Below are 15,610 nucleotides of genomic sequence, written 5' to 3'. Positions count from 1 at the left end.
GCTTTCAAAATAAAAACAAGATGAAAATACCACAAAAAACAGAGTTACTGTGCGTGACCAATATCTCCAGCTATAGACATTGAAATGAAGATCCGAACAGTAAAATTAAAGAACCAGATGTGTAAAATATACTGTTCAAATTTGAGCTCGATTCAACGGTTAACAAATCTGCAGCGACCAATTTACAGAGACAGCTTTGTATATGTGCGAAAATAATTTTTTCTCTTCTTTTCTCTTTAGTGTTTGGTGTTTTTCTTTTAAAATGACCTCTCTCTCTCAACGCTAACTCATCTCAGCCACTTTAACTATTCATGAATTTGAATACTAGTATTTAAACTTTTTCTCCACGTAAAAAGAGAATCCAAAAACCCAACAAAATTATATATATGTTATACCGTCATTATATTTATTTATAATTATAATATGATGGTGATGCCTTGGAGGATAAGATCATGGGAAGTAATGGCTTGATAATTAATTACTCGTTGAAAAAAGCACCATAAAATATCTATTATCTTCATAATAAACTAATAATAAGGTCAAGTTTACACATAATAACTATATACTAGATCAAAAATTAATTATATATCATTATTGTAGTGAAAATTTTTTCTTTCAGTTTCTTAGAAATTAAATCACATTACTTAATTAAGTATATATATATAGTTGTGTCAATTATAAACGTTATGAGGTAATATGATGTTAAATAACTCATCATCATCATCAAATATTTAGAGAGTAATGATAACAATGCTCAAATAAATAAACAAATCCCAAATACACTAAAATGAACCTCTTATAATAAAATTGCATGAGTAATTAATTAACTAGAATGAAAAGAGAAAATTGATTGATGAAGTCATGGTGGCAGCGCAGCCAGCATAGTGAACAAAAATGACAACACAAGACACAGCCACCGGTGTAGTGGATGCATGAATCAACAGGGGCTGCTCCTCATTATAATGTTTCTTTCTTTCTATCAATTACCATTTCGTTACTCTTTTTTCTTTTCAACCATTTTTTTTTAATATAGCAAATGCCTAAATTCATCCGAACGTGTGTTATTATATTTTCCTTTCCCTTTCTTCATTTTCTCTTTCGTGAATCTTTGTAATTAAGCTATTGTCACCTTTCCCACATTTATAATTATTAATTAAGTCAAGACAAATAATTAATATTCATACGCATTATTATTCTACATGTTTTTGGTAGATCAATGACGTGATCGCCATCGCCACTTAGAGATTTTCCAAATAAATTATTAAATATGAAAGTAATTGAATTATATGACATAATGAAATCACATTAAACATGGTTAGCATCTAATTATGCCTTTGACTTATAATGCTGTTCTACTATTAACACTCCTTTTGTAATTAATGTTTTATTCTCAATTATGGCAAAGAGGCAAGACAACATTATTATTATTATTATTATGATAAATAAACCCCGAAAGGAAAAACAAAAAAGTAAAAGGCATGGCGATTAAAGAGAGTTATTGAACGTGTGGGCAATAAAAATGTGTCCCCTCCACTGGCAGTAGTAAATAATAATAAAGGAATAATCAATTATCCTAATCAAGTAGGAGACATTCAGTGAGAGATTTCGGAAAATGTTTGCCATAAAAATAAAATGATCATTATCATTCTCCATATAACTCATCCACACATCCTAATAATAATAAGCAAGGTGATCCAATAATAATAATAATAATAATAATAATAATAATAATAATAATAATAATAATAATAATAATAATAATCCTTTGCTTAATCATCTATTTTTCTCTGGATAAAAATTTGTATGTACATATCAACAACTCTCGCTAAGCGTGTATTAGTAGTAGAACATTTTCAATTAAAGCAAAATATTATTATTTGTGATATAACTACATTCCTCATCAATAATATTATTTGTGGATTTGAACATTTTAATATATTATTAAAATAAGGTTTTTATACGATTCGTCCTACTTTCAATCATGTGAATAATTTTTTAATAAGATTATAAAAATCCAGAGTCTAAAATATACTAATTTATTTATTATCTTTAGTAATAGGTCATTTTCTAAGAAGCATTGCATTTCTAACTACTCTCTCTTTAGCATGCTTGACTCTCAATTAAACCACTTAATTAATAATTATTTTAATTTAGTTAGTCTTACTTTGAGCATTTATTTGACAAATAAATAAATATATAAATATATATATATATATATTATGTCTAAAAAGATTAAATTAATATATTTTTATATTTTTTTAAATAAAAAACACAAAATCACCAATAACATAATATTTTTTATCTTTTTTATTATTATTATCATTTTTTCATTATTGTATTTTTTTTCTAAAATTTTTGTATAAAAAAATTAGACTTTCATAATTTATTTTTATATATTTTGTTTATTACTAAATAAAATATTATAATATTAATTTTTATATTTCCATTTTTATATTTTATTTTTAATATTTTATTTTGTCATATCTTCGTAACCAAACACAGTCTAAGATACATACTTCATTCTCTATTTGATTCAAACACTAACATATATAAACATATTTTATTATTTCAGCAAGCTAAATTCAATATGTAAACAAATCACATTGTTATGAAATTATTTACTATAAAAGTCTAATTATAGTAAGTTATTATTATTAATTTCGGTGTTTAGTAGTAACTTATGATTATATTATTAATTTTCCTTTTCTTTTTGCACTGCAAAAACAATGGGCTGTATTTTCTTGTCGACCCAAAAAATATTACACTATGAGTAGAAGTTAAAGAAAGAAAAACAATAATATATAATGAAGAATAATAATTGATATATATTTTTTATTATAAAGGTATGGGCTTAAGAGTTGACGGTAATTTGATCCATCAACTTTCGGTATTGAATTCACATGCAATGTTGCTTTTTCAATGATAATGGTAGTGCCAGATTGTGTCTCATTTTATGATGAATCAATTAGCTTTCACAAGCAATAATTCCATTGGACCTTAAAATAATTAAAAATTAAACAATGTAACACAGAATTCAGGGTACAAAGGAATGTTTGGAAAACAACACGAACCACCGCACGCCTCAATTCCTACATTCTCTTTCTTTTTTTTTTTGCTTTTTTTTTTTTGGTGTGTCATTTCGACAAAAGGCGATTGTTTGATCAGTGCAAAGTGAAAGAGATAATTGGTTCATTAGTATTATATTATTATAATTAAAAGAACTGCATGAATACTCATCAATAACTCATTATGGGAGTGGGTCATTAATTTCATGCATTTCCGTCAAAGTTGATTAATTCACATACTGGGATTACCATCATGATGATTAACAGTATTTATTCTAATTAACTTGGTTGGTCGAGTACTCAGTTCACTCATCTACTTAAATAAATGTAGGGAGTTCGAATCCTATCTTATACATGTAGCAACTCTTTGGCCAGCGACAGACCCTTAAATGAAATTCTAATGCGACAAATTAGTCCTTGGCCTATCGGTCTGTCAGACTAAAAGATACTGTGAATAAAAAAAACAGTATTTATTTTATTATTCTGTTCATCCAACCAAGGCAATTTGAAAATTGGCTAATTACTTTAAAAGAGAAAAATTTAGAAAACTATAACTTGATCAATGGTTAACCAAAACTAACTAAAATACTATTATTATTAGTTTAAATAGATAATTAAAATTATTATAGTATTTTAAATGCATCACATCTTTAAATTTAGTATTTTTTATATTTGATATTATTATTATTATTAATTTTATTAGAAATTAGAAATTAAAAATTAGTTAATTTTTTAAAAGATTAAAACAATCTTTTAGAATTAAATTTAAAAAGACGGAACAATCTTTAGGTTTAGGGATGTTTAATTGTGTTATAAGTTACAAATCTAAATATGGTATCAAATGACTAAAATATCTGTTTATAAGATTAAAGTTATTAAATTATATTAGAAATTTTAATTTTATTTTAAAAAGAATAAAATATCCTTCAATATTAAAAGGTTAGTTTTAGCAATTTGAAATAAATTAACCTTAATCCTAAATATTACTTTAGTTTTTTAAAATCAAGTTAAAATTTTAAATTTCTAATATAATCAAACAACCTTAATCATAAAAAATTATTTTAGTATTTCTGGAATTAAATTCAAATTTATAATATCCGATACAATTAAAGAATCTTAATTAATTATATAAAAATAATTTTATTCATTCTAAAATTATATTTTTAATCAAACTCAAAAGGGTGATTTCTTATTTTAATATAATCAAACATCTTAACCAATCCAATAAAAAAATGTAGTTTTTTTTTAAATGAGTTAATATATAATTTGGTTAATGGAGATAAAACAAACAGCACATGTGGCAAGTAGCGGGACAAAATAATAGGCAACATATATTATCTAAATTTGTGTGTATTATGATGTGGGGTATTTTTATGTATATATGTTGCACGCACTAATTTGTTTCTTGTTCGCAATTCCATGAATTTGTTCTTGCTTATCTGATTTTTGTTGATACCAATGTTAATTATATTGACAGATAAATGTAGTGCTGTAATCGTGAAAACAACGACTATCAGGGAATCAACAAATTAAATATCTCACTTGCAAGGAATTCTCATAATGTGGGACACTTTAATTATATTCCCAAATGCCATTCATCATTTTAATTTCAACTTGTGTTTAGGATTTACTCCAAATATAGCATTTTTTCTAATTCAGTATTGTTAAGACTATTTCTTCCGATCCTATTTTAACCCGGCTCGTTTTAGACACCAATAATATATCATAAATACGTAGATCATTTATTTCAAAAATTTAAATGGATAAAATATATATATATATATATATATATATATATATATATATATATATATATAAAAATCAAAAATATTATTTGTACATCAAAATCAGTCATTAAAATTAATCACTAATATATTTGTATATAAATACATGCATGTATAATTTAATTTATTTTTAATATGTATTTAAATTTTAACATATATTTTATATTAGTGACTAATTTTGGTAACCAATTTTGGTATACACGTAGTATAATTCTAAATAATTGTATTTATAACATATTTTTTTAGGTGAAAACTCAGGTGCAGTCGACTTCAGGTGAAGTTGATAGCTAAGAGTCGTTAGATAAAAATTTAGTTAAATCAGTCAAATTATCTAATGACTCTCAGTTTTCAACTTCACGTGAAGTCGACTACACATGAGTTTCCACCATTTTTTTTAAATAAAAGTCTTTTTTAAAATTGTTTAACTTTTTGTATAAACTTTTTTTTTCTTTTAGTTTGTTTCATGTTTATTTTTTTTTTGAGATCTACCAAAAATAAAATCTTTTAATTTTTTAATTATAGAAATTTTAATATACTATATTATGATTTTTTTAATTTAAATTGATAAAAAAAAACCTGAACAATTATATTTCTGATGAGAATACTCCAGCATAAACTATACTTTTGTTTTTGAAGTCTTTTTTTTGGCATTGAATTTTATATATAAAAAAATATATACATGAACCTAGATTTTGGAATCAAATTTTAATAATATCGACATCATAGTCAGTCATCTAATATAAGCACCAGTACTATTATAAGTCTTACAATACAAAATAAATATTATTAAAATAATAATAATGGCTAAAGCTTAAATAATGTAAAACTTTAAATTTAAATATGATTGTTGTTTTTGTATTGTGAGTGGATATATAGTTGAAGATGAACATTCTAGTTAAATACCAACTGCACATGATATGCTGTTCATCTCTCACAACCTGACAAACCTTTGTGGAACCCATTTGAGCCTTTTATTTCCATGCTTCCTCTCTTCCTTTTTCTTTTTCCCAGTTATGATTTGTGACTTCAACTATAATGTCTTGATGAGAAAAATGGAATCTTTTATAATATTTTATGTTTTATACACTTCTTTATTTTTTTTTGTAGAAAAAGGTAAATTTCTAGTCTCATTTATCATCATCTTAATATTAAAGAGAATCCACCTACAAACTAAAGGGGTAACTTTAAAACCATTTTGTCGAATAATGCGAATATTTCTGATCAGCTCACTCAAGTTTCGATGTACCTACCATAATTTTTTACGGAATTTATTTTGTTTACTATTTACACAAGTTAATTAATATTTAAATTTTACTCTAAAATTATTTTTTGTGTCTTAATTTGATTCTTAAATTTTTTATTTATTCAATTTGATTTTTCAACTTAGTATTTATTATTTACATTAATTTCTAATCTTATTTTTGTCATACAACTGTTGTTGATGGTGTATTGAGATAGACTAAAAACTAATATATATATCTATTAATACTAGATTATCTAATAACTATTTAATTTGACAATTGATTTTTTTTATCTTAATTTGTTCTCACAAAGTCTTTAAAAACATCCTAATTTTGCTTAAAAAGTTGAAAGATTTTTTTATTTTTAGAAAACAAATCGAGGTGAAAATTTTAAATTGATACTTTAAATAACTTTTAGAAAGTCTAAAATGACAGAGTTTATCATATGGTGTTAAAGATTTTGTAATAAAAATATAAATAATGACTAATGTGAATCATATATATTAAATTGAGGATTCAAATTGAGTAAATTAAAATTTTAAAAATCAAATTAAAATTAAATATTAGTATAATTTCAAAAGCCAATCTAAATATTAATTCAATTTTATACAATTATATTAATAAAAATAGAGTATTATTGGTTTACCATTTATTATAGTTAAAAAATATATATATCTATACTATGTATGAAAAAGTCACCCAAAAAATACTATATACGAGAGGGTCAGTTGGTTCGCAATTTTTTTTTATACATATCATTTATTATATTCATAAAGATTTATTATTTTTAAAATTTGAACCCAAAAATTTTTAATTAAGTTATAAGTAATTTATTATCTCAAGTAATTTTTTTTATTAATTTTACATATATTTAATAAATAAAAAAGTAAATTAATAATTACATTAGTATCTATATATATATAAAGATATTCATTAAATATATAATAGCGTAAATTATTACGGTTGCTTAGCAAATAATAAAGTTGTGAAACAATACATTGTCGAGCTACAATTTGAACAGTGTGAATATCTTTTCGTGACAGAGACTGATCAATATAAAAATTATTATTACTGTTTGAAAGAGATTCTAATATGCATCACTCCTATAAATGACACTAAATTCTTTCTCAATTATTATTCCAAACGGAAACATGCGCATCTCTTTTGGAACCTATATGTTGCTAGCTGTATGTTAAGTACAATATGTATCTGCTTTTTCAATTATTCATCACTACCTAGAATATATTCATATTTTCAGACGGTGACATGCATTCAAAATCGTACAAATTTCTCAAGTTTTGTAGAGTTCCACAGAAATACATCTATCAATTATATTAGGTACACACTAAAATTAATTATTAATATAAAATATATATTTAAAATAAATTAAATAATATATATAATTATATATACATATACGTGCAAATCAATATATATGAAAGGAGAATCGAATATATTTGTAAAGTTTTGAAGAGTAGTTCCATTGGTCATGTAGAACAATGACCACTGGATACATATTTAAACCCAATAAGCTAAAGAAAAGATTATTCTTTTGGAACATGTAGAGGAGGAGGAAATTTTATATTTTCCAACTTTGAATCATTAAAACTTTGATATGATCAAAGTGATTCCCATTAGTTCTAAACAAATCTAACATTAGCATTATAGAGTTCCCTTGAGTACATCTTCAGTATCCATGTATATCAATCAAGATTTGTTTTTACCTAAACAAATTTATGTTTCTTCCCATCAAGGATTATTCATATAATATATTGGATTATACCTATCCCGTCCCTACAACAACTTCCAACTTTTTAAGTAAAATATGCAATTTTATTTAGTTGTGTTGTGTTTATATTTTAGTTCAAAATATAAGTCAGGTTCCAAAAATAGATAAAAGCTCAAAGGATAATTACCAAGAAATCGATTTCTTGAGAGGTCGGACAAAACGCTATAATTCTTTTCTGAATGAGTCATAATTAATTCTTAATATCTCTCAGAGATCTTGATAAAAGGACGGTTATCCACCGTTAATAAAAAAATTACTCTAAAAGTGATTATTGGCTTATTATCTATAAATGTACTGAGACTCTTAGATATATTTAAATCTCAATATACTAAAAACCTACTTAAAATTTTTGCTAACTTAAGTATCAAAATCTCTTGCAGGTACCACTCCACCTCCTCACGAAAAATTTGAACAAACGACATCTCGATATTAACAAGTCGGACGCTGTCATACAAAAAGATTTAAACCTTACGTTCCGGTCCAAATCAACATTTTAAGTAATCTTTGAAACAAGTTGTGTCTTTGATTTGGTTGATAAATGTTGCAATAACTCCAAACGATGATATTCAAATACTATTATATGATTTGGTATATTTAATTAAATTAATTGATATAACATATGTTTACATTTCAATTATTCTATTATCTTGAGATGAAAATATCTCCATATGTGTAACCAATGATGCAAATGGATATCAACAACCATAGTGAATCAACAACGGTTGTAATAGAAATTTAAGGTGTATTTAGTTTGCGTTTTTATTTTTTATTTTTAAAATTTTATAAAAAATAAAAGATATTTTATTTTCTAAAATTTATCTCATATTTTTTAATTAAAAATAAAAATAAAAAATAAACCAAACACACCCTATACTTAGCAGCTAGTTGCTTTTTCTCGCACCCTCCTTCCCTTGTTGAAAGTTAAAATCCTTAGTTATTAAAAGTTAGAATAAGTATATGTAATTAATTTTTAATTAGTTAGTATTATATTTTGTTAAATTATAAAAAAATTTAACCCTCATATTTTAGAAAGATTTAAGATTTAGAATTAGAATTTATACTTAAAATTTAAAATTTCAACTCTTACACTGTAAAAAAAAAAATTTACATTTTTAATAGTACATTAGAATTAAATTCTTATTTTAAATACTAAAAAGAGAAAGTATAGAGAAAAATAGTGGAGGAAAAAGACCTCGCATAATTGAAAAGAGCCAAAAAGACTTTGAATGTCTCTCACACGTGTTTAGATACACCGATATAACATGCATGGAAGCTAATAATATGAGAAGATAGAGGCCATTAACTCGAAAGATAATATAATTAAAAGGCCACGACTCTGGTGGCTGAGGTAGTGGTGACTAGTGGTGACTATTGGTTGACTAACCAATAAGATGGTGACAGATGGAGTATGTAGTGATGTCTTTAACTTGTATTTAAATGTTTAAGTACAGTAATTATATTTTGTTTACTGGAAGGATATTTTTGTAAATAAGTAATGTTCCAAAGGATAAGAATGTCAATTTGTGAAATAACTTTGGAGAAGAAATGGCGTGGTCTGCATCGGCCAAAAATTGATGACGAGATGCCCAGCCGACATCGTTGGACAAAATTAGCTTTAAGTGGAGGAAGGATACGTTGGTTATGTGTCGAATGTTGTGACTTTATTCACAGTAGCCATGGCCGAAAGTGAAAGTTGATTTTATACTCAGTGTGTGTTAATGGTTGAAGAAGTGGAAGAAGGTGGCACTGGTCCTTCTGTGAAAGGCGTTTGATAGTTCTCTGTGTTGTAGGATCGGCGTCATCGAGTTTTTCCTGTCTGTTTGAATATCCGAAGCAAAGGGAATAATTGTTGAAAGTGACCGTGGTTGGAGCTCTGAAGTTGTTTTCAGGTTGAACAAGAGTGTCTCCTTTTTTTCTCTGGGACATGAAAGATGGATCTTTGTTGGTTCAAATGGGTTAAGTTTTTTTCTGTCAAAATAAATTTGGGTTTTGGCTTATAATTTGTGATTGATGAGGTATTTGTTTAAACTATTCGAAATAAAGTTGCCTACGCCGGACACGATCGGAAACAGAAAGTGCTATTCAAAACTTCAAGGGAATATCTCTGTGTTGCTTAATTTTTATTGATGATATTTTTTTAATTTTAATTTTCTCATTTTCTTTTTTCATCTAGTTTTTTAATTATTTTTTCATCAGAATAGTCACCATAGCCACAGAACACAACTAGGTACCATAGACAACACCTCTAGAACGCAACCAGGGGAATCGTATGCTCCTCCATGCTAACATGCTTATCTTCTTATGTTTCTCTCTCCATGTGTTCTTGCCCCATGGATTGCTAGCTATTAATTTCCTACAACTTTCAAAGTTTATTTTGAACCATGGGAAAAGTTAGAGTGTATTTGGTAAACACGTTTGAAGTACAAGAAGCACGTTTGATCTTTTTGAACGCTATAATTTTTGTTTGGCTAACTTTCTTTCTCTAAACGTGAACATGGGTTTGAACTCTCATTCACTACTAAAAGTAACAAATTGTAACTTTTGCGTTCACTTGATAAATTAAAAAATTAATTAGTATTCTACCAATTTTACCCATTCAATTTCATTTACAATATTACTTCAATAGATTAATTTGAACATATTTTTTTGTCATTTTTTTTGGACTGGATTGTTCACGTCATCTTAATGTAGATCATATACACATTAGGGGTCAAGTTGTGCATATTGCAATCCCTGAGTCACTGTTTTTGTTGAGAGAAATGATATTTGCGTAATTTTTTAAATTCACTTTTCTTTTACAGCTTTTTTATGGTGTAAAAAAAAGTTATCTTCTCCCACTTCTTATTAATTATTTGTAATACTAAAAATAAAATATATACAAGAGAGATGTTAGATGTATACAAAAGTAGTGTATATAACTTTCCTTTGATGAATGGCAAATGGAACCATTTATGAAAAATGAATACGGGGATTGTTGCATTACCATTATAAGTTTTTTTGTTATTGGTATTTGAGAGATCAAAGTTGATTATTTTTGGTAAGTAAAGTTCATTTTGTTATTTTGTACGTTCCTCTTTTTGGATCCAAATCAAACTATTATGAGGCCAATGTTTCTTTCACTGTTATGTACCGTTGGCCCAGTGTTTGGTTTCCTGCCATACAAAGAAAAGAAGTAGTGTCCCCCAAAAAACAGGAGGAAAAGAAATAGTTTGTGGCCATAAGGCTAAGGCCCAAGTCTTAGTAGTGGATATTGTAGCCTCAACAGAAGTGCACCTTCAGCCCAAGAAAAAAACAGAAGTTCACCTTCAGCCCAAGAAAATAACAGAAGTTCACTTTGGACCAAAACGCCTGTAAGATTAATAAGCAAGGTTATAACCAAAAAAAAAAAGGTAAGGTTTTGAAAACTAAACCGGTCATCAAATCAGTCTAATCACAAGTTTATTGGTTTATTGATTTATTGGTTCAACTGATCCAACCATAATTCAACCAAAAAAATTATTTTATAATAAAATAATAAATAAATTATAAATAAACATTCTAAAACATAATTATAGTCTAACATAAACCTTAAAATAACTTCTAAATTTAAAGCATTACATGAAATATTATCAACCAAAATCTTATATTCTTATAAAAGTACAAATTTAAAAATTAAATAACAAAAAATATCCAAATATAAAATGACAAATTATTCAAAATAACATGAACCTTGTGATTGACTATTGTTAGAATTAGGAGAATTAAGATTTGTAGAATTATTCAAAATAAGAAAATTAGCAATCAAATTATTATTCACAAATATATTATTGTCAACAAATACTTTTTGATTGATACTATTATTAATAACAAATCAATAAATTATCAAGACAGTCACAATCTAAGCATAATTAACTAAGAATGACAATGTTAAATGTTGGATAGTGTTTCTTCCTTACAACAAAGATACATTCACCAGAATGTAATGACAATGTTGAATTAGTTTATGTGTGTAACAATAATAATAATGCATATTGCAATTGCTTAGATACAATCTTTTAATTTTAACAAAATTTATTCAACCCATGAGAGGAACAATAAATTTTAAATCTTCCTCAACAAATTCAAATCATCTATAATATTAAATTGTATCTTCTGAATTTGCAAGTTCTTTAATAAGAACAGAAGTTAGAATAATAAAAAATGAAGAAAGATTAATAATTTTCAACCCAATTTCAACAAAATTCATCATAAAGATTAACAATAAAAAAATACTGAAAGAACAATGACTGAAATGCCATCAGTATGACTGAGACGAGACTCGAATGAGACTGAGAGGCAGAATCGAGCAAAACAACCACGGACGACGAGCAGCAACCATTAACGAGCATACTTAGGGTTAAGCTAGAACACAACAGAGTTGGCGAGGACAGTGGTTGGTAAGGTAGTGGTTGACGTGGTGAAACAGAGCTGGTACCGGCGAAAAGTAGTTGTGTGATGGAGATAGGAGGCTAGACCGGCGACAGTGGTTTCGATTTTCAAAACTTCAACGGCATTAGCTAGACGGCAACTGGATGGAAGTTGCGCCGGTGATTTCGATGACGATGAAAGGAAGGAGAACTGGAGATGCTCGAGGGAGTGCTGAGACTGGGAGATGTGGGACATTAAATAGACATCTGTCCCGTTAATGTAACGTAGACAAGCACCACTACCACAAGATAAACCACCATGAATTCATCCTGTTGCAAAGAACGGAAGACAAATGTCAAAATTCTTTTACCATGGAAGATGTACTTTGATGGTGTTGCTCATAAAAATGGAGTTGCAGTCCTCTTTCTTACTTTTGAAGGAGAAGTGCCACCACACTCCTTCACCTCGGTGCTTATCTTCAATCATAAGATGGTCATATGCCTTAAGCAACATCGGTTCACCATAGATATTAGGGTAAGTATTTTGTACTAGAGATTGAATTAGCACTAAGCGGCTTTTAAGGTGCGCGTTTGTAGACTTTGGAGTAGAGGATTGGATAATGGTTAAGGTTCCACAATGAAAACAACACCATTTCTGAAAATATCCAAAAAGTCGGCTAGTTTACAGTTCGATTTAACCGACTGATTTTCGGCTAGTTCGACGATCCAAGACTGATTTTTCGAATTTCTAATGTTGTCTTCTGTCCGAACCGCATTTTCTATCAATTTGCAGTTTGACTGATCGGTTCGAACTGATTTTCAGAACATTGTTAATAAAATAAATTATTAACCATCTTAGGTTGATTGAGTAGTCAACTTACTCATCCATTTAAATAAGTATTTAGAGTTCGAATCCCATTTATTGCATGCAGCAATTCATTAACCAACGAAAAATCCTTAAATAGGCGAACTATATTTTGAATAAACAAATTTACTATTGTTCATGCATATCATTTCCCATATATATATATATATATATATATATAAACCTTACACCTATAGCATTTCCATTATTTAGGCAATGACCCCATATTTTAAGAATTATCTATATAAGCTGTTATGTGAGGCTCATGCTAAAACTCACCCCAAAAGGCCAAAACAACCAACTCTGACGTCTTCTCCTTCTACCGATGCTACGCGATCCACGTTTTTGTTGACTATTGTGTTCAGAATAATATGCCAATTGCCACAAATGTTGACATTAGTTACATAACGACACGTTTTATTTCCGAATCATCAACATCACTACATCACTTGTATCTGCCATCAACACATTTTCTGCACCAACCATGGCATATAAACAGAATTTCGAAAACAAATTGCATTTTTAATATTCAGATGTTGAAAAGGGTTAGTACAGTAATAATACTTAAATAAATTAGTCACCTTCTCATTCTTATTTTTCCCCTATGTTACAAAATTAGTTTCCCCTAGCATGACCTTTCATATATATAGAATGATCCCAATAATTGAGGCATCATTATTTTCCCTTGAATTAAATACTTTTGTAGCATAGTAGTAGCATTCAATAAAGTATACATAATGCAACAGTTTGATTTGGAAACAATTGACTGAAATACTATTTTATTTTTACAAAAATACAAGAAAACTAATTAAATTGTGTGGAGCCACATCAAGTTTGCTGTCACAGTGCATATAGTATATACAGAAAGAAGAGAAAAAACAATGAGAGGCAACGCATTACACATGAAGAGAGGCTCATATAGCAGTAGTCGTATTACACGTGAAGTATCAAATGGTTTACCAGTTACAATTAATTAAGAAGTAAAAGAAAAAGAAAAAGAAAAAGAAGAAGCTAATAATTGTGATGAAAGAAGAAACTAGTATAGAGTATGGTGAATGATGAAATATGAAACAAGATGATTATGTTTATCTTTTTCAGAAAATGTCGAGAATCTCGAGAATGGAACGATTGCAAAGGGGACAAGAGCCTCGGTTGAGCCACAGCTCCCTTGAACAAACCCTGCAAAAAGTGTGACCACATGGTATGAACGCCGCGCCTTTCTTCCTCCCCATGCACACGCAGCACACCCAATCATTTCCCACACCACCACTTATCTTATCTTCATCCGATGTCTTCGCCGCCGAACTAACCTCTGCATCGCCGCCGTCGGTCTCCTCTAGCAGCCTCATCAGCGACACCCTCCACGGCGTCCTCGGCGCACCTCTTCTCTCACCTCCCTCCGCCTCCTGCGGCGTCCCCCGGAGCTGCCGCTCAGCCGCTAACGCCGCCGCAAGATTCATACCGGAACTGGCAGGAGTCGGAGACACGCAGTCAGGTCCAAAACGGTTCGGATCTCGAGCCTGATTCGTTTCAAGAAGAAGCGGTTGGTGCTGTTGACGCTGTTGCTGTGGTTGTTGCTGTTGTTCTTGGTCTTCGTGCCTGACCGTTATGGACTCAGAACGGAATCGCCACGTGGCACCGCAACAGCCGATGCCGATGAATCCTAAACGGTCCTTGAAGGTGCGCCTGGTCCTGGTGCGTGGCGGTCCATCGGCGGCGGCGTCCATTTGCTCCGTCAACAATCCGAGAATCGTCCTTGGCTCCGTCTGAAGAATATCGCCGAGTTGACTCATTATTGGACACGGCTCGCAAGGGGTAGGAGGCTACAAGAAGAAGAAAGAAAGCGTTCTTGAAGGAGGCATTTGAAGAAGAGTAGTTTGTTGATCGAGTTCAATAGACACAGGGTTCTCGTGAGGAGCTTGAAATTGAAGCGAGCATTTAAAATTGTGAATCAGTGAGTGGAAAAGAAGAAGAGAAAAAGCGTGCGCGATTTCAGAAGTGAAATGAAGTAAACGAGATTAGAGTAGAGGAGGACAAAATAGAAGAAATGAGGAACGGGTTTCTTTAATTCTTTTAATTTTTGTTATTTATTTATGAAAAAGTCTTGGAGTTTGAGACTTTGAGTGAGTGCACGGCTGGACGCACCACATTATTTTAACTCTTCTTGTAGGAAGAGATTAGCAATTACGAATTCAAAATGAAGCACAATTTGTTATATTATTGTATTGGTAGAGAAATACAAACATCTTTGACTTGATACATTTTTAACTATAAGCTAAGAGTGGAGATGAATTTTCACATCTTTACCACACTGAAATAGTGAAATCATGTGTTGTGTTGGTTGTTCATTTTTTAAAAACATAATTAATGGCTTTATGCAGAGTTGCTGGTTGCTGCGGTTATGTGTGCCGGCCTTAGAGACAGGTCAAACTCAAAAGCCGTTAAAGCCGGCACGACAATCAAGGGTTGGCCAAATGGCTC

General features: G+C 29.1%; 1 protein-coding gene across 1 annotated transcript; it reads right to left on the bottom strand.

The window, feature by feature from the left end:
* Window positions 1–14,223: 14,223 nt before the first annotated feature.
* On the bottom strand, window positions 14,224–14,922 carry LOC112795959 (uncharacterized). Its single transcript, XM_025838185.2, has one exon. The coding sequence runs from the start codon at window positions 14,920–14,922 to the stop codon at window positions 14,224–14,226; it is 699 nt and encodes a 232-aa protein (XP_025693970.1).
* Between the last annotated feature and the right edge of the window lie 688 nt (window positions 14,923–15,610).

Source organism: Arachis hypogaea, chromosome 4 (genome assembly GCF_003086295.3).
Source record: "Arachis hypogaea cultivar Tifrunner chromosome 4, arahy.Tifrunner.gnm2.J5K5, whole genome shotgun sequence".
In the NCBI taxonomy this organism is placed as follows: Eukaryota; Viridiplantae; Streptophyta; class Magnoliopsida; order Fabales; family Fabaceae; genus Arachis; species Arachis hypogaea.
The sequence above is the reverse complement of the archived record's forward strand: the minus strand, read 5'-3'. Positions and strand labels throughout refer to the sequence as shown.

Excerpts from the sequence above, each read along its gene's own strand:
- LOC112795959 (XM_025838185.2), bottom strand. The coding sequence starts at position 14,922 with ATGAGTCAACTCGGCGATATTCTTCAGACGGAGCCAAGGACGATTCTC.